This window comes from Pleurodeles waltl, chromosome 7 (genome assembly GCF_031143425.1).
Source record: "Pleurodeles waltl isolate 20211129_DDA chromosome 7, aPleWal1.hap1.20221129, whole genome shotgun sequence".
NCBI classification, from domain to species: domain Eukaryota; kingdom Metazoa; phylum Chordata; class Amphibia; order Caudata; family Salamandridae; genus Pleurodeles; species Pleurodeles waltl.
This window is the reverse complement of record NC_090446.1, coordinates 527,920,500-527,948,345: the sequence shown is the minus strand read 5'-3', so window position 1 is coordinate 527,948,345 and position 27,846 is coordinate 527,920,500. Positions and strand designations below refer to the sequence as shown.

The 27,846-nt window shown below is 43.5% G+C and overlaps 1 protein-coding gene across 2 annotated transcripts in view; it reads left to right on the top strand.

Moving 5' to 3' along the window:
• Nucleotides 1–27,846, top strand: part of MAPK7 (mitogen-activated protein kinase 7) — a 133,822-nt gene that overhangs the window by 27,454 nt on the left and 78,522 nt on the right. For both annotated transcript variants that reach the window (XM_069244234.1, XM_069244235.1), the window contains exons 2-4: nucleotides 12,223–12,435; nucleotides 12,877–13,042; nucleotides 21,360–22,600. In XM_069244234.1, coding sequence (XP_069100335.1) covers nucleotides 12,228–12,435; nucleotides 12,877–13,042; nucleotides 21,360–22,600 — 1,615 coding nt within the window. In that variant the 5' untranslated portion in view covers nucleotides 12,223–12,227. The remainder of the gene's footprint in view (nucleotides 1–12,222; nucleotides 12,436–12,876; nucleotides 13,043–21,359; nucleotides 22,601–27,846) is intronic.

Here is a 27,846-nt window from a genome sequence, read left to right as displayed (position 1 = left end):
AAGCCACGGAAGGATAAAGCGCCTCATCCTTGGAGGGGTAGAAGTAGGATTTGGATCATTGTATGAGTTTGGAATGCTCTGCGTATGTTCAAGGGGATGTCCCCAGAAGTACTACAAAATACGAGCAGATTGATGCCAGTATTTATGCATTCTCACAGTGCCAATTAGGGAATCCTGACAATTCCAGGATAACTAAATCAAAAAATATGGTACATAGATCATTATGAGCAGGACTGAGGGAGGGTGAGGAGTCCTTATTTTGGAACTGGTTGAGAGTACCTTGTTTTATTATTTCAAGCGTTGTTAATTTGTGGGTGAAATGCTATTTGCATTGATTTGATGATTTCATTGGAGCCTTATGCTTTCTGTTTGTCAGTATGAAAATGTAATAAAACGTTTACATTAAAAGAGCTGAGCTAACCTAGACCCTGAAAGACTAAGCAGATATTTGCAGTGTATCAGTATCTCACGGGGTAGGGGTGTTTGAGATTGACTTTTTCTTCCTGATGTTTATAGTGCTTCTGAGTTCCCCATTAGAGAGTGGAAGGAAACTGCTTCTTAGGTTTGGCATTAGCCCCCCCTTCTAAAACAGAAAATCCTAAAAAGTACACATATACATAGAGGGGCTTACAGCTTAAAGTCAACCCTCTTTGTACATTGGTGTATTGTGCCAGTCCTTGATTCCACCCATTAAAAGTAACATTATTTTGCCAGTGCACATTTGCTACAAAGTAGTCTTCAGTTGGGGGTGAAAGCGACAGGTGGTTTATTTTTCAATTTGTTTTGGGAGGATCCTCCTCCCCAGACACTGTTATCAAGTCCTGTCTGCTGATTGCAGCACACTGTTTCTGGAGCCCATCTTTACAGGGGCTTGTTGTGCACACATGGTGGCTATACTTGAATTGTTTTTGTTATACTTTGCTAAAAAATATTTAACTATGGCTGCCCTTGCGTAAGAATGCATTTGTGCAGCTGCACCAACAGCTAGCTATATTTCAGTAGTTTTACTCAATTATAACAAAAAACATTTGCTGATGGCTGCCTGGTCATCCACAAGCTTATGGTGGCAGGAGGGGCCATCTTATCTTTCCTTTTGCCAAAGTATAACAAAAACCATTACAAAAAGGCCTCTCATGCGTCTGAATCCATGCAAGAGCAGCCATCTTTGAATGTTTTTTTGTTACAACATACCAAAAACATTAAGAATAATCATATCCTGGCAAAGATAGTAGCTCAGTAGCCAAAGCCAGAACAATGGACTTTACCAATGCCTGTTAGAATCAGGCTTGGTGTGAAGCTCAGATGTAGGAAACTGGGTTCTGGTTGCAGCATCCACACACCACCCACACAGGTTTTACTTATTTTGTGGTCCAACTTTGACTGAAGTGCACTGGGTTCCTGCTAACCGGGTCCCCAGTGCCAGTATTGCTCCCCCCTAACAAGACACCTGATCCCTTGATCATCAACTGGCCAGGTCCTTTAGCACCTCTGTAATTCCCTAGTAAATGGTGATCCTGGTACCTAATGCATGGGTACTGAAGAGGGCCCATAGGAGCTGCAGCACAACTTGTTCCACTCTAAGGGACCCAGCACCAACCTCATGCAGACTACCATTGCAGGCTGCGTGACGAGGTGCTCCCTAAAAGTGAAAACACGACTTGGCACGCCCTTGTGTGCCATGCCATATAAACACTTCTTGTAATATTTGTAAGTCACCCCTACAGCAGGCATTTCAGCCCTGAGGCAGGGTGCATTATATTGCAAGTGAGGACATGCATGCGCAAGCGAATATGCCCCTAGTATGTCTTTGTCGATTCTTAGACATAATAAGTGTGCAGGGAAGCCATTTTAAATATATGTGATGGACACTGGTCAATACTAGTTCCCCAGCTACATGATGATTTCTTTCAAGATAGGGATGTTTGATATGAAATATCTCATCTTAATAAACCCTTATTGATTCCAATGATAGATTTATTAATACGGGCACCTTAGAGGTGCCACCTGAAAACCTACCAACTGCTGGTGAGCTCACTGACCAGTTCTGGCTAGTCTGCCACCAACAGACAGTAATCTAGCCCTCCAGTGTGAGAGCCTTTGCTGTCTGGGGGTCAGAAACAAAAGTCTGTCCGGTCTGGGGTGTGGAAGTCCCACAGAATGATCTGTATTCCAAGGCATAGAGCTTCAAAGAAGCCCACCACCTTAAGTATTCTGATCTTGCCTTCCTCAGAGGAAGACGCCAGCCCCCCCCCTCTCCCCCACCCCCTCACCACTCCCCTCATCCTAGAGCCCATCTGGCACCTGGACAGGTGGGAAAATTAGCTATGCTGGAGGTGTGTCGCATTTCTAGGCTGGGTGGCCAGCCTGAAGTGGACACCATCTGACCTCCCTGACCCCTTCAGCCTTCAAGAAACCGGAAGAGCTGCCAGTGCTTCACAAATTGCCAGGATGAACTCCCTTGGAGTAGTGAAGCTGCTCCCCTGCATTCACAGGCACCCAAGAAAGAACTGTGAGGCCTGGGAATGCCAAAAACCCAATGCCGGACATCACCACTGCACCTGAGCCACGTAGCCCATGATTAAGTGGGACAACAGTGTCAGGGTGGCTCCAGGCCCTCCAGAGACGAAGGCCACCTTGAGTGTGTCCACAGTGGACTTCACAACAGTCTGCAGCCTGTTTCCGCAGCCCCCCCGCAACCGTGAGTGACCAGGAGACAGGAGACAAAGATCTGATGCCTCAGAACACCTCTGCACCCATTGGCCCCAGACCCAGGAGAAGATAACCAAGGGTGACACCATGTCTCCCAGCCTTGTGAAACCTGAGTCCATTTGTTGGCTTGGTCGGACAGGATCCCCTGTCCACACCTGCAGACTGTTTCTGCTGGCCCCCCTGCAACTGCAAGGGGCACTAGCACTGGACCAGATGCCAGATGACACCACTGCATAGGTGCCTAAGCACCTCAAGGGTTGAGCCTCCTGCTATGGGTTCCACCGGAATGGCCTTGCAATCCCTACTTGCAGCAACTTTCTAACCGAACCATTTCCCATTAAAGTGAATTGCACACCGAACACCGTAACACACTTCTGCACCCGGATGCACCAGACTCTCCTGAGGTTACCTGTTGGTGTGGCCTTGGACCATGTCTCTCACTCACCACAAGTCCTGGAGGATAGTCCTGTAAGTTGCTGTGAAGTGTCTGAATGTAGTACATGTCCCCCTCCCCCCCATAGAATAACATTACCACACTGAAAAATTGCACTGTATCAACTTTTAAAAACTATAAAAAAAAATCTTATCTCAAAAAGTACTCACCTGACTCCGGTATGCTTGGTATCTAAATTTATGTAAATGAATGTGCTATTTTTATAACTTGGTGTGGTATTTATTTATTGAGTGTGTCTCACTTATTGTATGCACTACCCTCTGATACGCCTATCTGCTCAACCACACTCCCCAAAAAGAGAGCATTTGGGATGTCACTTGTGCCTCTGTGATATTCCTGGGGATTGCTTGGGCTCTGCCCAGTGTACCTTATTTTGGTCTACCATATAAAGAGCCAGTTTCCTACAGCAGATATGTTTTTTTTTTTTTTTTTTTCTTTTTTAAGATTTAGTGGGAAAATGGGGTGTTTCTAGCAATCATCTTCTAGTTGATGGGCTGCTGGTTTTTCAAGTAAACAATGATGTTTCAGTTGAAATAGGCAATGCTACAAAATGAATCTGTAGAGTTATTTTCATCCACTACACCCTGGGCTAAAAGGTAAGCTCATTTTTTAAGCCCACTTGTTTATAATCTTTGCACTTTGACACCACTGTTCTGGTGTTGTGGTGGTGTTCTTAATGTAGCTATGCTAAAGGTAATTTCTCATCTAACAGTGCAACCCACAATTGCCCAGTGATCACCCCCTTTACACGATATAACACCAAATTGCCATACCCATACAAACATATAATCAACTGGGCAGCCGTGGCTGCCAGCTTTAAATGACTGGCCGTCCCAAATGCCCATATCCAGGCAAAAGATCAGTCCGAACTTGGCCAACCCTCAGCCCAGCGTGGTATCCTTCTTTGAAGGTACCCTTGCCTGGAGCACTGCTGCTGGTACATTGTAATGGACCAACCATTCCTGTAGTAAATTGTCCGTTCTGGGAATAGTCTTGCGTTGAAGTCACTTGCTATGACCAAAATTGCATTGGAATGTTTCAATAAGCCATTATTTAAGGAGGTTTCCAGTTCTGCAATCTAATTACTCCAAATACAAAACACCTCTTTATGTAAGTACATATTCATTAGCATTAGTAATTTCCTTCCTGTGTTATGTACTCCTACTTCAGCTATTTTAACCTTAGTGCCACTTTGGGGCTTCTTCTCCTCCATAATTTTTGTTACAATTTGGGTGGAGATGAGGGTCGTTTATATTGCTGGAAGTCTGCCTCGACCTTGTTTGTATCCGAGGCTATGAATTTTTACAAAGCCCTCAGCATTGTTGTAACAATGTGGTACTTCCTCATCAAGTTCCTTGTTTTAACACAATGCGCTAAGTGCTTAATATTTCACCTAGGTGACCACATCGTATCCTTTGAAATTTGTGTACAATCCAACCTACAAGTTTAAGGTTTTGGGGGAGCTCCATATTCTCTGCTTCCTCCTCCCAACATATTCAATCTTGACTGCCCCGATAACTCAACATGAGGAATAATTTTTTATAAGCTCCATTGAAGGAGTTGAAGTGAGTTGCCTGGAGAGCATATTTGAAATGACAATTCTTATGTCATTGTTGTACTGCTTAGTTGCATTCCCGTAGGGCTGAAAAGGGCTTAAGTGACCTAAATTACCAGTTTAATAGGATCAGATAAATTCTCTTTGTTTTGAGGACAATACTGGAGCTCCTACTGGTCCCCATAATATTTACTAAACCTTCTGTGACTATCCACAGACCTTCACTTAGGAGTTCTCCCTCTGCCTTACACGCTGTTGGCTGGTAAATGGGATATAAAATCCACCTTAGTCAATTCTCTAACCCCTAAGCCCCCTTGCCCCCCCCACCCCACTCCCCCGCTCATCTGGAAACCTACATGAGCAAGGTATTTGCTTAAAGATGAATAGTAACTTGAATCTATTTAGCAGGCTTAATCTTTTTGCCTCCTATAATCAATTTTTATTGAATAATGGGGCTTGGTGAGTTGGTTTAGGGGGTTCGACCCAAATGGCCAGTTCACCAGGAGGATTGAATACTTCTCCTGGGATATTAGGATCCACTTCCTTCTGGGTGATAATTACATTATCAGGAGTTTTTTTGGGGGTTAATGGTTTTGTATTCCCCTTTTTCCCCTTCTTTTGCCCTTTTTTTGAGAGTTTTATACTCTTTTGAATAGGCTGACTCTGATGGGGGTGTATTCGACAGTTTAATCCTACCTCCCTCACCCTACCAAATCTGCTACCAATAATTTGGTCACAGAGCTTCCACTGAATCTGTCCTGCGTCCCTTTTTCTTTTTGAGTTCCTCGAATCAAGATACTTCTGTTTATATTTTTTCTGCCTGCCAGATGATTATAAGATACGATTTAGAGTGAATTTCAGGTACCCATAATTATGATACCTTTTCTTAACAAGTATGAGTTGTCTGGAAATATATTCGGGATAGTGAGTCATACTAGGCAGAGTCTCTACATTGTTGGAACTGAGTCCTGATCTTCCTGACTTTGTAATTAAAAGCTAACTTCTTTCAGATAACTTGTTTGCGATGAGTGGTCATCGTTAATCTCTACCAATGTTTCCAAAATACCTTGGAAGGCATTTTGTATTGGCCGAAGTTACTTGAATTTGATCTAGTGTTTCAGCTGGAGTGTCGTGAGAAACCAGCTGACCCCGGCTGGGCGGGGGAAAGTTCAAAAAAGATATATATATATATATATATATATATATATATATATATATATATATATATACACATACTTGAATACTCGCCTCTGTACCGGCCGCACGACCGCTCCGGCTCTTCATTTAGATACGGTTTCTTGATTTAAGGCTTATCAGGGCCTTCCCCATTCTCCCTGGTCACCACTGGGACCGCTAGCACCCGATGCTCTGGAGACACTACCATAAAATAACACTCAACCTTGCAAGATTTCTACCTCTTTGCCTTACCGCAGGTTCTCCAAAACATTTTCTAGCTGTCCGGACGGCCAAGCCTTGATGAAGTCACCTGAGTGACGAAACACGCGTTGGCTGTATTTTGAAGACCGCGCAATCTTGAGGCAAACTGTGCCTACAATTAAAGACACTCTCTCTAACGAATTTCGGATCTCCACGTATTCTTTCTCCATCCTCAAACGTTCTACCAGGGATACAAATCCTTTCTGCATGATTGGACTATATATCTGTGTGCTGTGGTCACATTGTGTTTGTTGTTATTGTGTACATTGGTACTCAATTTTGTGCCTACTGGGTAGTAAGGCACCTGACCATTTGGCACCAGACCTTGACTGTGTTTACATTTGCCAACTTTACTGGTTTTTACTCCCTAGATGTGCGGCATCTCTCACCCTTACTACCCCATATCTCTGTTTTAGGCCTAGCTTTGTGTGTTTGATTTGTGCTTTATGAATTTGTTTTTCTTTTTCATTTTCAAATCTTTTAAGTTTTTTTTTATTTATTCCAATCACTGTTTATCTTTTGTATGGTTTTAAATAATCGAAACAAAGTTACTTACTTACATTTACAAGCTATTTAAATGTTATGTGATTAGCACACTGTCAGGCAGTTCACTTTACAAAATCCTCCTAACTTGCCAGTCAGAGAAAGAAAAGTAAACCCCAATTTCCAGGATAGAAATAAGCAGTTATTTGTCAGAAGACATAGGGCCTGATTCTAACTTTGGAGGACGGTGTTAAACCGTCCCAAAAGTGGCGGATATACCACCGACCGTATTACGAGTCCATTATATCCTATGGAACTCGTAATACGGTAGGTGGTATATCCGCCACTTTTGGGACGGTTTAACACCGTCCTCCAAAGTTAGAATCAGGCCCATAGTCTGACATTTGACCTCTGTCTTCAGACCAACAGCAATGGATGACAAGATGAAAGCAAGATTTAAAGGCATCTTTATTGCTAATACACTTGGCAGCCAGTCGGAGCTCTTCATTTCCCTGCACAAGCTTGTTCTTATCCGCGAAGTCATCGTGGCCAGAGATGTACAAACTTGGATTTCCTTAAATTTCTCAATAACTACTGAACGGATTTACACCAAATAACTGAAAGCATAATCTGCATATCGTAGGCTACCTTTCTGGCTTCTAGTCACGTTCAAAACTCATATTGGGAATTAACATGGGGAAACTCATGTTTTTTAACAGCCCCCACTTTTTCAGGGCTCCCACTTGTCGGATCACCCCAAAACTTTCCGTGTGCAACAAGAATCACGGGCACACTTAGTTTTTTAAAGTTCATGAAGATTCGTCAAATAACGCCAAAGATATAGGCAAGTAAAAAAAAAAAGCTTTTTCTGTGAAAACATGGTCCTAACTATAACTACCAACTGGAGACCACCAGTACATAATTTGAGAGATATATATATATATATATATATATACACACACACACACCTAGTGGCGGTCGCCACTAGCTAGTTATAGTTGGGACCTAGTTTCTAATTTATGTGTATATATATATATATATATATATATATATATCTCAAACCAAGGCCCTTTCAGGGTTAGAGTGACACATAAATTATGCAAAAAACAAAGGAGAACTCTGGGAAGTTCCCAATTTTAGGTGGAGAGCTGCTCTAGTAAGGAGCACCCTGCAACACCAGCGACACTCTAGATTTGCTCACCTCAAATGTCTGCTTAGCTAGCAAAGTTTTTAAGCATAGGATTTGCACAGTGCTAGCCTCGCCGAGCTAGATAGTGACAAAGTCTTTTGCCATTTGTACAGCGAAATCGTTAAGCATAGGATTGACAAAGTGTCATCCTCGCCGAGCTGTAAAATTACAAAAGCCATTTACCTGGAATGAGTAAAGCAACCCCTGGCACGTGTTTCGCTCTCATTAGAGCTCTTCAGAGGGGTATAGCTTTGTCCAGACACAAGGGAGCACCCAGTATAAGTCAAACCAAGGCCCTTTCAGGGTTAGAGTGATATATCTATCTCAATATAGACACATAAAGGGCCGTTTGGTAAGCCCTCATCTACTTTAGTCTGAGTGTCATTACCGCATACTGAATGTGGAATTGGGTCAGTCCACATTAGTCATTAGCTCTCTTGCCCTGTGAATGGCACATTTTCTAAGCAGTTTTACATGAAACTGAATGCACTTCAGTGTGTGACCTAGTTCAGTTTGCTCCTTTTGTGTATTTTATTGTGGTTGTGTTAGAGGGCGAAAGCAAGAATGAGACGGTGGATGGATGAATCAATGCATGATTGCAAAGATGAGTGACCGAGTGCTTGAATGATAACTTACTTCAACCCATTAGACAAAAACACTTTCATTTATAATCTAGACCTGTTGACATTGCCAAAACTTGTTTTAATTGATGACTTACTCAAGATGCTCTTTCAAAACTCTCATTAAAAGATGGAAAATTTTATTTTTGTTACAAAACTATTGCTTGCTGGACAGCAACAGCATAAGAGATGTAGATCAGATTGGTTAACTGTCAGCTTCTGAGGTGCTCAGGTGTGTGATTTGAAATGTTTTCCTGTTTGCCATGACTAGCAACCAGTGAACGTGTTTAATCAGTTTGTAACTCAGGAATGCACCCATGATCAGTATTGCTGTGCATCTTTTATTTAGAGATCTAAGTGGGGGTGAAAGCCACATCACCACAAAATAAATGGCTATTGAGGTGTATTTGCCCCTTTCCTTTTTATTAACTTTCTTTATATTGAGACCCTTATGTATAATTTATTATATTGGGTATCGGATGACTGAACATTACTCGTTGAGTGCTGGATTCAGGCTTTCAGTGGTCTTTTTAGAGGTATAAGCCCTTTATTAGTGAAGGAAGCTTATAACAGAAAGCAGTTTAGATTCATTTAGACTCCACAACTCTGTGAAGCCAGTGATATGGGATTTTAGTAACACTGTGCTGGCTGGAGAGAGGCAAGTGATGTGAGATTGAGTGACTCTCTATTGAAAGTTTTCATGGCGAATGATGAAGAATGCAAGATATTCCAGTGGAATAGAGGAGTTTTGTGCCTTAGAAAGAGCAAGGCTAACCGGGCATGGGATGCCTTCTGGTATACCAGTGCGACTGCCAGCCATATTATACAGTGGTGGATTGTCTGTAGAGTGGAATATCTGTAGGACTATAGTAAGGGCAGTGCTGGAATTGATTTTTTTTTTTTCTATTTTCCTCTTTAACTCAAAATCTATGGAAAAACGTTTCAGTGTTATCTCACCTACTGCCTTTGCCATGTAGATGAAAAATGCAATCATTGCCCTTTTAAATATGTGCCTTTGGATGGTGTTAAACCATCTACATCACAGTTGAGACAAATCACAAATCCTCTGTCCTCCTCCATTTCTGGAAGTTCCCTTTTAGGCCTCCGGTACTGAATCCTATTCCCCTCACCTGTGCCAGTTGTTTAAAAAAAAAAAAGAGAGAGAATAAAAATAGATTACGCTTTGACCATAGCTGACTATATTTCATCTGTAGTAAAGTGTTACGTATTCCAGCTTCGTTCTTTGAAACAGATTTGTCCCTTTTTTCTTTCCATCATATAGTGCAGATTTTTTATGCATTTGCCTCTATTTGCGTACACTGTTGTAACTGTTTATCCAGATCTTCCATTCTACCAGGTTCAAAAGACGTAAATACTTCAAAACTATCTGGGTTTGGCCCCCAGCGATCAGATGTCTGCAGCTCTTGTATCTCTTCACTGATTGCCACTAAAAGAACATATTCTTTTGAAATCATTATAAGCACTATCATTATAAGCACTCCATAAAGCCATGGCCGTCACCCTTATCTGACAGGTTTCAGTTGAACACACCTAAGTGGCCAATGAGATCTAAAGACAGATGTCCTGAGACCATTCCCAAATACAAATGCACAGCTATTAGTGACATGGTATTTCAGATTGCTTTCGCCTCAAATTTGAACTCCAGACTACTCCACCTTCGTCAAAATACGAATATACAGACCTTCAAGAAATTGACTTGTTTTTTTTCATCACGCAGTTGGTTACTTTCTGATGTCTACTTTATTCTATGCATTTGATCACTTTGTAGTACTTAGGTTTGTTTTTTGTTCGGTTTATTTACGTTTTTATTGTTTTTTCAAGTTACACATTACAGGTACATGACAAGACAACTAAGTGCTAAACTGTAAACTTCGCACTTGTATAGCGCACTACTCACCGCTGTGGAACCCCTCCTGGCTTTTCCCTGTGAGGCGCCCACTCCTGGGCAACCCCCAGGGTGAAGCCAGGCATCCAAGTGCTGTCGGGGCCATTGTGTAGATTTAGCAAGCTATTGCCCAGAGTTACAGAGTGGGACCCATTAATTAGATTAGGCACTGAGGCGAGAATTATCTGGTCCAAGGTAATGGGGGCCAAGACCCGCCGAAGCAGGAATTGATCCTGGTCCCGGGCTAGATCTCTGCCTCAGGGTCTGCCGCTCTAACCATGGTGCCACACTTCTCCACCTGCACCTAGATAAAGGTGCTACCTAGATAAAATAAGGATCCTCATACTCTGGTAATGATCAAAGTGTTAGACTCAGGGGAATGTTGGTGTGCCATTTCATTGATCCTTTGGCTGAGGTGATATCTAATTTTCAAGGGCTTGGTGACGACAAATGAGGTGAAATTGTGAAGCCATGGTAGGGGAACCTTTAGTTAGTTTGGTCTCTTTTAAGCATCACAATGCCCTCGCGTGGATGTCAGTTGCAATGTACAAGAAACCTGACCTATTAATTAGCCTCCCCAAAGCATCCTCTCCTGGTTGTAGTTCCTTAGATGAATCTTTAGCTGGTAAAAGTTAAAGACTAAGGGCAGCTGCAGCAGTCTTTTGCCTCTATTGGCATTATCTGTATTGGCAGATTCCCCCAGATTGATGTTCTGGGGACTGTTGCTATGTTCTAAGTGGTATAGTCCTGCTTGGTAATTGGTTCAGCCCTCTGTCACCTGCAAACAACCACTTCCAGTTGTAAATGCTGTCAGCTGTCAAATGTATTTCCTATTGCAAACATTCTTAAGATGAGAACAAATACAAAACAACATTAATAGGGTATCTGCAAATAATGTATTGATTTTCCAACAATAAAAAGTGGACTGCGGTCTAAAATAAATTCCAGCAAGCATTACTGCAAAATGCTCTATAAACCTAGAATACTATAGCCAGCATAGAGCACGCTGCCCTGCTAGCAATATCTGGTCATGTAAAGTTAGGAAATAGCAACATTTGTTACCTGTATCAAAGGCATGATTACGGTTAAATCTAAATAGTAAAAGGTTGGAAATCCAATAGAAGAAAGGTGAAAAATGATTAGAACCTCACCACTAGTACCACTACAAAGAAGGTATGCTTCAAAAAGAAATTGGCAGCCCATTTGAGCGGATGAATGTTGAACTCATTTTAGACTCACTTAGACTAACATGAGGGCAGACTAGGTAAACACACTGTACAGCACTGAAGCATATTAGCACCTTGTATAGATATGCAGCCTACGCTTCATCCATCTCTGCAGTGTCTCTATAGGCAAAGAGCCCGTTGGCAAAGAAAATGCCTCTGACCTTAATTTTAACTGACTGGTTTTAGAGTGCTAGACAACTTTTAGAACAAGCTGAACTCTCTATTCGGTGTCAGTTTCCATTCAGCTGGTATCATAAATATCCCGATTTGATGATAATGCTAAATAATGTTGTTTAACCTGTTTATCAACGATCTGAATTTTCACTGATCAGTGAATTGACATTGAGGGCAACCATGTGATTTCCCAATGGAATCTGTACAAGGAGAAGATTTTCTTGCGAGCAAGTATTGAATAAATTGTCAAATTGTAAAAATGGTTAGCAAAGAGGACAATGGCTAACTTATAGGGCTTGTGCCTTAGCACGTGACTGACCCCTGGAGAATCAATGAAAAGACAGCCCTGTCTTTTGATCCATAAATGAGAATGTATTCTACTTTGTCTTCTAAACATGCCCATTATATGCACTCTTTGAAAATGTTTTTAGACCTTTATGATTAGGTGTGCATTTTCTTTCACTTGCAGGTATCATGGCAGAACCGAGTAAGGGTGAAGACGAAGAGGAGGGAGGTGGTGGTGAGCAGGCCCACCGTTCCTCCACTGTGGCTAAGAATCTGGCCCTCCTCAAAGCCCGTTCCTTTGACATCACTTTCGATGTTGGGGATGAGTATGAAATTATCGAGACTATTGGCACTGGAGCCTACGGTGTAGTGTCTTCTGCCCGGCGTAGATCAACAGGTGAGGAGTTTGTCCTTTGTGTACACATGCACCCAAGCTCTTGAAGCTCCAAACATTAAAAACTACTTCTCAAGTTACGTGGACTGTACAGACTCATGTGCAAGTCAACCCAGCTTTTATTCAGCTTACACATCTCCTATTGACTTGTTCCAAGCATACAAAGGCTAACAAAAATTTCTCACAAATGTTACACACTTACTCGAAACTGAAAAGATAACCCTTAGAATATGCAAATCATACAGACGTGCATCTCAGCCAGCTGTTAGTCATGTTAAACAGATTTTTTTTATGTCAAACCTCAGACAGCTGAGCTCATGGGCTTTGTAAAATATAGACAGCAAGTGATTTACAGGTCCAAAGGCGTAGCACTGTCTGTTTTTCACTGATTAAATATGTTCTAATGAATGATGTTTATTTTTGTTCCCTCTTCCCACACCTCAGGCCAGCAAGTTGCTATAAAGAAGATCCCAAATGCTTTTGATGTGGTGACCAATGCTAAACGCACTCTGCGGGAGCTCAAGATTCTCAAGCACTTCAAGCATGACAACATTATTGCAATTAAAGACATCCTGAAACCATCAGTGCCCTATGCAGACTTTAAATCAGTGTAAGTCTCAGTAGTGTGCAATGGAGGCACACTTAAATTTGTGAGTGCAACAAGAGACTTTCACTGAAGGACTGCGGGATGTTGGGCAAGTGTTGGTAGAGACTATCTTGGATGGGATGTGAAGAAACCATGGAAGAATGGTTGCGGGTCAGTTGAAAGGAGTTTGCTTGTGAAGAAACTAGGGTGGTTCTGACTGTGAAGGAATACAGGCAAAAGACGGATTGTGCTAGAGTAAGAACGGGGAGCAGAGAGATGTTCTGATAGAACAATGGGAAAAGACAAACTAGACTATGTTAAAATACTGCAAAGAGTCTGGATGTGAATCGATTGTGTTGAGTAAGACCACATGAAAATAATAGGGATAGAAAAGCTGTGAGGCAACAGTGGAAGGGCACTGTCTATTAAGCAATGGTGGGCTTTGATTAAATGTTTGCAGGGCACATGACGGATAAAATAAAGGGCTCTGAGGGAATTGGATTGAGATACTGACATTAGCTATGGCCCATGGATCCATAGGCAGTGGTGAAGGGGAGTTAAACTTTGGAGGAACACTGAAGAGGTACTGCATGTGAGGACAAGATTTGGAGGGACCAGCCATTCAAAAATAGTGCAGTGAGACAGCCCTGCTGGTAGGATGCAGCTGAGAAACCGCAGATACTTCAGATTTTGAGAAAGTGAGCTGAGAATGACAAAAGGGAGCTCAAGGGAAAAGGCCATCTAAAAAGAATACGAGAAATATATTCCATCGACAGAAGAAACCAAAAGAAAACTGTGATGGTGGGATGTGAGGGAAATATAAGAAATCCAGGGACAGATGTGCTATGAAGGAATTGAAAGCTGATCTTGTGTGAGGGAACAATATGGACATAAATGAGTAATGGTGAGAGATGTGCTGTGTGGGAAAGGTAATTACAGATGGACTCTGAGGATTCTGGGGTCTGAAATGCTATAAAATATCTACTTGTGCAAGGGATTGTATGCTTCAGGAATCTACCTTTCCTGTAAACAAAAAAAAAGTATCCCTTTTGGGTCCCTGCGTTGAGGTGACAAATTCTAATTACTCAATTAATAGTAGGGTTTGGATTCTCACAAGGCATTTGGGTGCTTATTTATCCATGTAAAAATGGAATTTACAAAATTTTGCTAGGAATACAGTTTCCAGGTTTACACCAGTACACTCTGGAAAACATTGTCATAAATGTGCATCAATGCAAGAGCGTATACCTATGGTTGTGCTTTTCTGACTTTCTTTAGGAATTGGGCACCTAAGGTTGCCCATGATTGTTTTACGATGGTTCTTGATAATCCTATGTTTCCCCCAAAAAATATTGGCCTGCATCAACACGTTTTACCAAACGATACCTCCAGGGAGCTTATATGTTTATTGTGTACATTTTATTTTGAAAATAATCACCATTTAAATTTTTGCATGTACGTAGACGTAAATGTAATCTGGGAGCATTGTGGAAGCTCCTTAAGTAGGTTCAAATCGTTAATTTTTGCAATCCTTCAAAAATATATTTGTATTGGCACTATTGTCAATAATGCAGGCTGAGCTCAAACCTCATTACATTTCCTTGGAGTTCTTCCCCTAACAGTACAGGCTTTGCACTACGGAATTATATATACAAGTTTGAATAATGTATGCACATTAATACAAAAGATGCCTTAGTGTCAATCGTTCTCTTTCACAAATCTAGACTGCAGTGTTGTAAAAAGCCGTCAAAGGGTTAGTGCTGCGGAGGGCGGTGGGTTGGGATGTGGTGTTCAAGGGGTTTGGGCCTACTGGTCCAGTGGACAAAATAACTATGAAAACCTGTTTTACCAGACCCCAAACAATTTTTCCTGGGTGTTAGCGATAAGAATTGCACACTGTGGGATTTATGCATCCATTGGTATGAGGGGAAAGGTAGTAGGAAATTGGCTGTAAGGGAGAAGTGATTATGTGATAGGCTTTGTCATGTAGAGGGAGTGATAGTCTATTAGCATAAAGGCAAGAAGTTATTTATGAGGAACTTAGGTGATAGTCTTGTTTTCCATTGGTAGAGTGGGTGTAGTTATGAGGGACAATCTAATGAGTGTTTTAGGGAAGAGATGGGCCCAGCAAGGAGAGATGGACCATGAGGGGACATGCAGGACAGTTGAGCTCCAACAGAGCATCTGTGAGTTAAGTCATAAACAAACAGCATGAGTGGGCTGGGACAGAAGAAGGGAGTGATTCAGTGTTAGGAAATGGTTTGGTAAAACAAGTATGAGGTATGAAGGCAGAGCCTTGCGTCGTAGCATTGGTAGGAAAATTCAGCTGACAAAATAATTAAGAAATGGGCTGTGCAAGAGTGGACAGTGAAGGACTGTGAGGGAAAATTTGCAATTGCAAGGGTGAAAAAGAGCAGTGTCTGATGGTGAGTGTGGAGTTTGATAGCTCAATCCTAAGTTTGAGCCTCACCCCTTCCTAAGTCAGATACTCTATTCTTTGCCTACTGCTCCAAGTCGGAGTCTAAACGTGTTGTATCAGAATACAATGTCTCTGCAGAACATGTTAAGATTACAAGGAGATTTGCATGCTTGGAACCTCCTCGGATAAACTGCGGACCACTGAGGCTCAAAAGGTATTGCTCCTGTGAAGTGAGTTAAGATGAGTGGTGCAGGCCAGGAGTAGATTAGGGAAAGTTGATGCTGCCTTAAAATTGGAAAATTTAAATTGTTCTGAACAAAGAGGTGAGTAATGGAGTGGAAGCCAGGATAGGAGAAACAGCGGCATCTGGCTAAATCTTACCTTTTTTGGCTGTAGAAAGAAGGGCACTTCTGTACTTTCCTGGTCAAATGATGCCCACACAAGTGAGACCTGTGAACTACCTTTATATTTTTGTTGAGTTATTTTAGTCTTCTTTAATGAGTAGCGCTTGAGCTACTGGTAGCTCTCCGGTTACCTGTAAGTTGCTCTCCTGTTTGGAACTCGGTGAACTAAATCAGAAGCTTTTGCTTGGTTGAATTATTATATGTATACCAAAATTTAAAAATCATGTATTCAAGATCAAATCTTGTGGATTCTCATAATTCGTAAGTAGATGTTTGGGGGAAAAATGGCTGAATTTCTCAAATATATTCAAATCTGATATTTCTGTGATAAGGATCAAAAAGCATTGAAGAGACTTATTACTAATATTATTAACTTTGTGTTAGGGGTATTATAGCTGTGCCTTTTATGTGTTGCCCAAGAATTCCATATTGCAAAGCATTTATTACGTTATTGCTGGTAACCATGCCTGATGCACGGAGGTGATCACTGCTGGTAATTTTGCATATGGTGGCCACTAATCTAATCTTGTCTTATGTGGATACTATTACATCTCTAATAATATTAGTAGCTCTGGGGTATTTACAGAGACTGTAAGTATCTCCTTTTAGATAAAAGTTTGGATACCTCTGACTTATAGAATCTAAGAGACTTGTGTCTAAGCTGGACGAAAAGCAGTGAAGCCACTTCATACAATAAAACTGAAAGACGGGCTTCGCACTCAAGCTTGAGTTTCTCATCCCAAGATATTCTACCTGTATGATGAGCAGCTATGTCCTCCAGAGTTGCTTTAACCTGTGCGAGATCAAAGCAGACCCACACAGACGTCATCTTTGCACCATATGCAACCTGTAAGCCATACTCAAAAGTACAGTGATTCAAAAGCAACAAAGGTGCACAATTGAAATGTTCAGTTGGAGATGATGGGCTTCAGAGTCAGTTACAAAAAGAAAGAAGAGTGAGAATATTGATGGGCTTGCGATTGTAAAGCACCAGTGTGCAAGTGCGGGTTTTATTGTGGTTAAGAGAAACCACCTTTAGTTGTTGCAGGTTATGTGGCCCAGGGTTGAGAGGACTCTGAAAAGTCCAGATCTTAATATTGTGTGTGTGCATACATAGCTCAGGAATGGTGCTTGCCATATCAAGCATTTAGTCAGTCCAAGCTCTCTTCTGGACCAAGTTTCTGGTATAAACGTGGCTCTGCACTGAAGGTGTTGGGCAGCGTTATCAATTCGAGACATTTCACAAACATTATGGTTGCTCTGGTCCTTAGATATTGGCAGTAGGTTGCCGACTGCCAATCCTGCCTAGTTTCCCTATCCCCAGCAGCCTCAACCTGAACTGTTCTCCCCAGTATAAAAACAAAAATGGATCTTCTCTAGTGGTAGTTTCACCAGGATTAAGACCCTTGCAGTTTTCACCTGGCACACTTTACCTGGGACAACTAATATTGTTTATCCATGTGAAAAATGGTTGGTAAAAACGCAGAACGTGGAAGTTGGTGCGGCAAATACTGATTCTAAATGATATGATGAGAAAAAAAACACCACCTATGAGTAGTACTTTTGATCACTCTTTGATTACTACCATCCTCGATTGTGCCGTCAGTGAGGGTTGTGTATCACAAGAGCTTCTGTTAGTTACATATCTTAACTGCCTATTTAGTGCTTTTCGTGAATTTTCCAACTGTTTTTGATGGTCTGTACATAGATACCTTGGCTTTCACTTTACACTCTGCCTAGCTGTGCTGCTTTCTTCATGATTTGTTTTTTATTTTCAATCTTCTTAAAGAAAATATTTTTAAAAACAAGGAAAGATTCATCTTAAACTTCTCCTTTTAATCAGTGATGTGATGCAAGCATGTGAAAAACAAACTGCACCTAACCCTATCCTTTTTACAAGAAGCCTGTACAAAGCCAAAGAAGCAGAAAAAAAGGATTACATTCACTTAAGCCAATGATCATTATGATTGATGCATATTAAGTAGTTAGCTGCCGATTTGTCTTCTAATCGAGTAGGCATTAATTCAGGTCATTTGCTTAGTCAAGTTTTACATTGGTCTATGCCCTTGTAGAAAATGGCACTTTTCAGTGGGAACATTCAGTACAACTCACACAGTTTTTAAAAAGAGCTTTTATCCTCTGCACTCATCCTGCCGAGGCACATAACTGATTCTCACTAGAAGCTTATCTTTTGAATTTTTGATTGAAAAAGAAATAGCAACATCATAAGGTGACAAAAGTCGAACAAAAGGAATGTTATGGCCTAAAGCCAGTTCCTGCGGCTAACACTGTTGAAGAACAGCACCATCTTTGAATGACCTTTGGATGTGGATAGTCGGGGTTGACTTGAGGACCTGGCCTTTGCCCAGGTCCTGTGCCCAAATCACCATTTGTAGCCTGCCCCTACTAAGCATAGCCTCCAACCTGTTCCCAGCAATCCATGACGACCAACAACCACTGTTCAGGGCTCTCAAACCGTAGTGGGTGGCCACGTGCTCCCAGATCTCCACTGGTGACCTTGCCCACTGTGCACATCCTTTGCTGGCTCCGTGCCCGTGGTCTGGCTAATGGTGGGGCTGAGCCATCCCTGTGGTCCCCTGTGCTCAGGATGCATGGTCTTTGCCATGCATAGCTGCATTGATTTAAAAAAAAAAAAACTTTTTTGGGGGTTTTATATTTAAACAAAACCTACGCAGTTAAAAATACTTTTATCTGCTCAGATAGGCAGAATCTCAGTTCGATCTGAACATCCTGAGGTAAAAAGGAGGTATTTTACTTATGGGGGACAGTATCAGCCCTGTGGTCCGGGGATGTACCGCCCCACCTAACCTCGAGCCCCCCATAGGCTTTGTCTTGCATCGTGCAACGGCCTATGCAGCATAAATAAATTTCAGTTGTTGCTAGCAAAACAGTTTAGCCAAAGCCTCGAATTCATCAAGGATTAGAAAATCCCACATTGGATCTCATGTAAAAATGATCCTTTTACGCTATTTGGATAGTTTTTAAATGTATTAGCCCTGGATGAAACGAGGATCCAAATCAGCAAATTTACAGACAATATATAAATCAAATCAAATCATTAACATTTATAAAGCGCGCTACTCACCAATGCGGGTCTCAAGGCGCTAGGGGAAAAAGGGGGGGTTATCGCTGTTCGAACAGCCAGGTCTTTAGGCGTTTCCGGAAAGCGGAGTGGTCCTGGGTGGTCCTGAGGCTGGTGGGGAGGGAGTTCCAGGTCTTGGCCGCCAGGAAGGAGAAAGATCTCCCACCCGCCGTGGAGCGGCGGATGCGAGGGACAGCAGCGAGTGCGAGGCCAGAGGAGTGGAGGAGGCGGGTGGGGACGTAGAAGCTGAGGCGTCTGTTGAGGTATTCCGGTCCCTTGTCGTAGAGGGCTTTGTGTGCGTGGGTGAGAAGTCGGAAGGTGATCCTTTTGCTGACAGGGAGCCAATGCAGGTGTCTCAGGTGTGCGGAGATGTGGCTGCTGCGGGGTATGTCGAGGATGAGGCGGGCCGAGGCGTTTTGAATGCGTTGCAGGCGATTTTGGAGTTTGGCTGTGGTCCCGGCGTAGAGGGTGTTGCCGTAGTCCAGGCGGCTCGTGACGAGGGCGTGGGTCACGGTTTTTCTGGTGTCGACGGGGATCCAGCGGAAGATCTTGCGGAGCATGCGGAGGGTGAGGAAGCAGGCGGAGGACACGGCGTTGACTTGCTTGGTCATGGTGAGAAGAGGGTCCAAGATGAAGCCGAGGTTGCGGGCGTGGTCTGTGGGGGTCGGTGCGGTGCCGAGGGCCGTGGGCCACCAGGAGTCGTCCCAGGCGGACGGGGTGTTGCCGAGGATGAGGACTTCCGTTTTTTCAGAGTTCAGCTTTAGGCGGCTGAGCCTCATCCAATCTGCGACGTCCTTCATACCCTCTTGTAGGTTGGTCTTGGCTCTGGCGGGATCCTTGGTGAGGGAGAGTATAAGTTGGGTGTCGTCGGCGTAGGAGGTGATGATGATGTTGTGCTTGCGTACGATGTTGGCGAGGGGGCTCATGTAGACATTGAAGAGTGTCGGGCTGAGTGATGAGCCTTGGGGTACGCCGCAGATGATCTCGGTGGGTTCTGAGCGAAACGGAGGGAGGTAAACTCTTTGGGAACGGTTTGAGAGGAAGGAGGCGATCCAGTCCAGGGCCTGGCCTTGGATCCCGGTGGAGCGGAGGCGGGTGATTAGGGTGCGGTGACAGACGGTGTCAAAGGCAGCCGAGAGGTCGAGCAGAATGAGGGCGACTGTTTCACCGTTGTCCATCAGGGTTCTGATGTCGTCAGTGACTGAGATGAGGGCGGTTTCAGTGCTGTGGTTGGTTCGGAATCCGGTTTGTGAGGGGTCGAGCAGGTTGTTGTCTTCCAGGAAGGTGGTCAGCTGTTTGTTGACGGTCTTCTCTATTACTTTGGCTGGGAAAGGCAGAAGAGAGATGGGGCGGAAGTTTTTTAGGTCGCTCGGGTCAGCCGTAGGTTTCTTTAGTAGGGCCTTGACTTCGGCGTGTTTCCAGCATTCAGGGAAGGTAGCAGAAGAAAAAGAAGAGTTGATGACGGTCTGGAGGTGCGGGGCGATGATGTCGTCGGCTTTGTTAAAGATGAAGTGCGGGCAGGGGTCCGAAGGGGCGCAAAATATACAAAAGTCCCAAGATGAATAACCCTTTGTAGCTTATCATACACCTTTTTGTAATACAAATAAGTCGAAATTATTGAATGGTTTTACATCAAATGAAGCAAAGGCACTTCTCTAAGCAAAGTTCTAGTTCAGTGCAAAACTTGGTGTCTGTTCCCCCCAAAGTTTTTGTTGAAGTGTAGTGGCGATCATACCTTCTTGTTGGAGTTAAAATGTGAAAACAACTTTTTAACAGCCCTTCTTAGTCCTCCTGCCCATGACGGATCTGCATGCTGAAACTTTGGGACTACTGCTGTTTAATTCGAAAGTTCTATGCAACTTTGTCAAACTGCATCAAGATTATAAGCAGTGGAACAAAAGCTTAACTAATGCTACACAGTGACTATCACCTCTGTGCAACATTTTTAAAGTGCAGTGGGGTGAAAGTCATGCCCCTTGCAAAATACCACAAGTGATAGCTTTAACACTATAAATAAAGATGCCAAACCTCACCTGCCTTCTCGTATGAACAAAACTACTTTAGGGCAGTTTCTGAGATGTGAGCTACTGAGCAAAGGTGAGCCAGCAGTAGGTTATGATATAGAAGGCCTCAGATAAATCTCAGAAGGTACTTAAACAGCTAGAAGGAAGCCATAAGGGATTTCAGGGCACCATCGTTGACAGCATACGCTGCCTCCCAGCCTGTAGTCTACCTAATGCTGGAATGGCAAGTCCAAGCATGAACTTTTGCGTTAAGCTTCTGTCATAAAGCAATAAATGTGAAAGTGGACTGTAAAGCTAAAGTAGGCAAGCTGTATGGTAGACCTGTTCTTTGTTAGCCAGGAATATTAGAGTATCCTGATCCTGACTCCACTTCTGTTGTGTTTTTCTATAGCTACGTGGTTCTGGATCTCATGGAGAGTGACCTGCATCAGATTATTCACTCCTCACAGCCACTGACACTGGAGCATGTGCGCTACTTCCTGTACCAGCTCCTACGAGGCCTCAAATACATCCACTCAGCCAATGTCATTCATCGTGATTTGAAACCCAGCAACCTGCTGATTAATGAAAATTGTGAGTTGAAAGTGGGTGACTTCGGCATGGCCCGAGGCTTGTGCACTAAGCCTGATGAATACAAATACTTCATGACTGAGTATGTAGCAACACGCTGGTACCGTGCTCCTGAGCTTATGCTGTCGCTGCACGAATATACACAGGCTATTGACATGTGGTCCGTGGGCTGTATTTTTGCTGAAATGCTGGGCCGGAAGCAGCTATTTCCTGGCAAGAACTACATCCATCAGTTGCAACTGATTATGACTGTACTCGGCACACCATCCAGCCAGGTCATCTGCTCCATAGGTGCAGATCGGGTGAGGGCCTATATTCAAAGCCTGCCTGTGCGGCAGCCTGTACCACTAGAGAGCCTGTATCCAGGAGGAGACAGGAAGGCTCTAGACTTGATGCAGAAGATGCTGCGCTTTGACCCCCGAGAGCGAATTTCTGTGCTTGAGGCCCTGCATCACCCATTCCTATCTAAGTACCATGACCCAGATGATGAGCCCAATTGTGTACCAGCCTTTGATTTTGACTTCGACAAGCAAGTGCTGACCAAAGAGCAGATTAAGGAGGCCATTGTGAATGAGATCAATGATTTCCATGACAAAAGGGAGGGCATTCGCCGGCAAATCAGCTTCAAACCGGCTTTGAGGCCAGCTGGAACTGATGCCATTGCTTATGAAGAGCCTGTGAGTGGAAGTGTAATGATGGGACATTTCACTACAAGTGATGGAGTCAGCCTTTCCCGGGACCCGGCAACAGTCCTGGCAGTTAGTTTGGCCTCTGTCTCTTGCTGTGATGAGGACATGCCAAGTGCTAGTTCGGTGGGTGATCGGATGGATTTTGCCTTGAACTCTCCTGTGGCCCAACCACAGCAGGAGATCATTGACCTAACTGCAGTGGTTGATAGCGATCCCTGCGAGTCAAATGAAGATGTTGGGAAGAAGCCGGCAGATGCACCAGTTAAAGCTGAGGCAGAAGTTGCCCCCAAGAGAGAAGGGGCCATCTCAAATGACACAAAGGAGGCTCTTATTGACCTCTTGCGGAAGTCAGCCATGAGAAACAGGAACAAAGGTAAGTCACTGAAATGTGGATTGCTATTGCAGTGTCTGCTTTTTCCTTGTGTCTGGGTTCAGCAAGTGCATGGATGGGAGGCTAAAGAATGAAAGATTAATGGAATACAGGAGAGAATAATTGAAGATTGACTGTTTAAGGAGCCTGTACCCCTAAAAGTTATCCCTCTTACTGTGCCCGTGAACAGTTCATCAGTCTGTGCATATCACTAATAGCATGCACCTTTTATTTCACATATATGTTGCATATCTTGAGTGCTGGGTCATGACTAGAAAATGCATTCTCTAGCATTGGATCCGTCGTTAAAATGGGAGTTCTACTGTATCATTAAATAGCAGTATAGAGAAATGTACACATAAGCTAATGTTAAAGTGCATTCACTTTCACAGCTAATTCACATCATTAGGAAGGTCCCTACATCCAGACAATCAGGTGACAGTACCCTTTAAAGCTCTCCCCACAGAAGCTCCAGTCTCTCAGATCTTTTACCGCATGTCATGTGAAGGGAGTCTCCCTGAGTTGTGCTCAGTTTTCTTCAACCAATACTAAGTCATGTCTGATACATCCAAGAAAGGTCTCTTCAGATCCTGCAAGACACGTGGGAAGAAAAGACTTCATGTGAATGACCCACATAAGAACTGCCTAATCTATCTCTACCCCCAGTAGAAGGTAAAGGATTGCGAAGTCTGCCACACTTTTATGTTCAAAACCTTGAAGGACTAGGAGGTGAGGCTGATGCTAAGGCTACAAAAATGCCCAGATGCAGAAACCTACATCTTCAGAAAAAGATAGTGACACCTCTACCAGGTCTCATAAAAGGGAAAGGTCCCATGACCAGGGGACTTCTGAGGAAAGCAGAAAGGCCCTTAAGGTTTCTCATCATGGGTCACTCAAAGATCTACAAAAAAGGAGAATTAGCTATAATTCTCCACAAAAACTGCTTCCTTTGAGCCTAATTTGCCATCTGCCAGGGCCTCAGACCCATCAGCGATGAGACCTGGAACATATTTAAGAACACCGTCAACAGCACTGTCGTTGACAACCACTGCAACAGTGGTTACCACCGTCTTGTTGATGACCAGGACATTGACAACATCTGCCAACACTCTGATCCTGCCGACGAAGATTTCCTCTCCAATGAAGACTCCATCGACTAGTACTTCACAACCGTTGATGATGCCACTGTCGACGCCAACCATGCCAAAGACCTCTTCCATTATTTCTTTTATAACACTATCTATGATAATAAAAATTTCCAAAATATTCTTAAGGCCACAGGATACCGCCCCAAGCAAGGTCTCGCCATATTCTCCAAGCCATCTACAGGATCTAGAGGAATCTAGGGCCCTTTTGGGCCAGCCCAGAACCCATCAGAACTCCAGGTGAAATACCAGGTCAATGAGGGAGAGAAGGAAGAAAAACTCATATTATGGCCATTACCATAACCCACAAGCCAAGAAAAGACATTTGCAGTTCTACCAAAACTACCCTGAACTACCACCTAGACAAAGTGATATCTAGGTGCCTCTATCACTCTTTCAAGACTTAAAGGCCATGCTGCAGGATTACCGTAGGAGGTTCTCAGAACGTACGCAAGACCAATCAGAGGATTGTCTGGCATCGACTGTATCTCTCCAAAACTCATCAGGGGTTTTCATAATTTTTTGCAGGTCGCAGCAAGATTTGATTTGCCCATTTCCGTGAAGAAGTCAGACTGCTTCTTATTTGACTATAAGGAACAGACGTGGAAGTCTATTCGTGCCATCCCAATAATAGACTACATATGGGAAGAGGGGATCAAACTTACAAGAAACCTAGCAACAATAGTGACTGTTGTACCACTTATAGATAAAAAGTACAAAGCCCCAGAAGATACCCCGCTTGCCTAACAGGACATCCTAAAGCTGATTCAGTGTTCTCCCAAGCGGCACAATGTTGTTCAAAAAAATCCTTTCACTCCCATCTCAACTCCGTTGGACAAGGAAGGCAGGTGCTTAGGTAGCTTTGGAAAGCATTTCTCGACCATTTCTGTCATAACAGTCCGTGTGCCCAATTCCTTAGACATCTTAAGCCATTACGATAGGCAGATGTGGTCAGACATCGGTGCCCTGATTGATCTAGTGCCTGAAGACCAGACGGCAGAAGCAAGGAAAATCTTGCAAAAAAGAGAGAGCATGGCCTTGGAATTAATTGACTGTTCTGTGGACATAGTCTCCACTGGCTTCTGGCAGTTGGCAGGAGCAGCGGTTTTATGACGGCAAGGGTGGCTGAAATCAGCATCCTTCAGGCCAGAAGTTCAGTCCAAGATTCTAGATATGGCATAAGATGGGGAGACAATGTTTGAAAAGCACATAATGATGCTATCAAAACTGACACCGACACTGCAGAATCCCTGGGCACTTTGCAGTTTAGCAAATAACTGTTCCGTGGAGCACGCAATAGAGGTTTTTCTACTTACAGATGAGGATACCGACTCTACCAGCAATACCAGCCCTTTCAACTTCAATATAGGTTTACCTACCAACAGCAACCACACATTCCCCCACAATCAGTGGCCCACACAAAAAGGTGTGCCCCACAAAAGCAACCCACCCAGTCCCGGTATGTCAGCCAAAAGCAGTGACCTCGTTCAGGTGCCAGCTACCCCCACTTCTCCCCATCCTATGGGTGCAAACATTTCAGATTACCTCCACCACTGGCACAAGATAACCAGAGGCAGATGGGTATTGGATCTTGTTACTTGTGGTTATACCCTGGAGTTTTTTGAAAGACTGCCAAACATCCCACAAAGGGGAGCGCATCCCCTTTATCTTCACTTATTGAGAAAAGCCCTCATTATGCTCACTGAGAGAGCATTCGAGCATTTTCCCAGAAGGGCACTGGCCTCTACTCCTGTTTTTTCCTTGTCCAGAAAAAATCAGGGGAATGGAGACCCATCCTAGATCTCCAAAAGCTCAACAAATGTCTACGAAAACAATCTTTCCGCATGGTCACTCTTTCCGACATCCTGCATGTCCTGAACCACAGGGATTATATGACAACTCTCGGCATATAGGATGCATATTTTCACATCCTCATACATCTCAAGCATCGCAAGTACCTTCGCTTCACCATAGCTGACATCCATTAACAGTTCAAAGTCCTCCCATTAGGCCTCAGATTAGCTCTCCGCACTTTCACTAAATGCCTGGCCCCAATTGCAGCTGCTCTCACAAGGGAATGACGCTAAGTATTCCCCTTCCTGGACGACTGGCTGCTAAAAGCCCAAACACCTTTGCAAGAGTCCAAAGCAACTCAGACTTGTGTTACATTGTTTCACAAACTAGGTCGCACGGTGAACCACCAAAAGTCATTCACTGTTCCAAAATAAAGGATAAAGTTTTTGGGCATCACCTTAGATACCATACAGGACAAAGCATTTCTTTCCCAAGAAAGACTACAGAAACTAAGTCAACTGGCTCTCAAGGTCTCCAGAAGAAAGTTAATTTCAGTGCATCTGTACAAATCATTGCTGGTAATGATGCCATCCTCCGTGAATCTACTACGTCTAGCACGCCTAAAAATGAGGCCTTAACAGGGGGAGCTATAACAACAGTGGTTTCAGACAGAGGGGTCATTCAATGACCCCATCGATATCACACCAAGGATTATCAAAGCACTAATGTAGTGGTCCTAGATCTCTCATCTCTTGAAGGACCTTACATTTTTGCCTCTAATACGTAAATATGTCAGTGGGCGCCTCCCTGGAAGGCTGGGGCGGACGTCTACAGGACCTGCAAATTTAAGGGAGATGGTCTGCCATCCAAAAGCCCATGCATATAAACAACCTGGAGGTCAAGGCTTTCTCACCCTTCAAGCTATCTTACCTCGCACAGCAGGTTCTTCAGTGCTGGTGGGTACAGACAGTAATACCAGCATGCACTGCGTCATCAAGTAAGGAGGTACAGGGTTGCAGGCGCTTTCTCAGGAAGCCCAGGAGCTATGGCACTATCTAGCAACAAACAACATCACTCTGAAGGCTGAGCACATATCAGGAGCACACAACATCTTGGCAGTCACGCCCAGCAGATACCTAGGCAGCTGTTAAGAGTGAGAACTTAACAGGATGGAACTCAACTGAATATTTCAGCTTTGGGGCAAGCCACCACTAGATCTCTTTGCAGAGGAGAAGAACAACAAATGCTGTTTCTTTGCCAGTCAGCACCCACTCCCAGGGTCTTGGGGGAATGCATTTTTTATAAATTGGTCTGGTATCTGTGTGTACACTTTTTCACCTCTTCTCCATGATACTGAGAGTTCTCAACAAGATGAAGGTGGAGAGGTGTCGCCTGATATTGATTTCTCCCAGGTCGCCTTGGCAATACTGGTTCATGGAGCTTTATCTCCTGTCAGAATCTACACTTATTCGCCTTTAGACCATGCAAACACTGCTAATGATGAACCAGGGCTAGCTTCTGCGTTTGGACCCAGGCCCTCTCCAAATATGCACATGGCTCCTGAATTCCAGGATATGACTATTCCACAAGAATGCAGGGATATCCTCACAGGATCTCATTATACTAACAAGTTGTACAGATTGAAATGGAAGAGATTTTGCCTTTGGTGTCAGCAATCCCACCTGCATCCGTTGGAGGCATCACCAGAGTGGATCTTACCTTATCTTCTCTCTCAGGCTGGTTCAGGTTTGGTGCATGTGTCTATAAAAGTATATCTTGCTGCAATATCTAGATATAGATGCGCCTCACAATCCTTCTTATTTTGTTCCACAAGAATAATCAAGCAATTCATGAAGGGGACTGTTGAGGGATTTCCGTTCGGTGTAAGCTCCTTCACTAGAATGGCACCTAAATGTGATCCTCTCTCAACTTATCAAAACTCCATTCGAACCAATTCACAAAGCGGACCTGAAATCTCTAGCGTGGAAAGCAGCTATACTGTTGTAGCTCACATCTGCTAGAAGAATGAGCGAGATACAAGCCTTCACAACCCAAGAGCCTTTTCTCTGTTTCACGCATGATTATGTCATCCTGAGGACTAATGCAGAATTCATTCCCAAGGTGCCATCGTAGTTTGATCTTAATGAACCCATTTTATTAAGAATTTTTTTCCTGAATCCAGTATTGAGCTGAGGGATCTCTGCATATGCTGGACATGAAAAGATGTCTTAAATTCTACTTACATCGTACCAAACTTTCGTAAAACTGCGCACCTATTGGTGGCTTATGGACAGTCTAGACAAGACACTC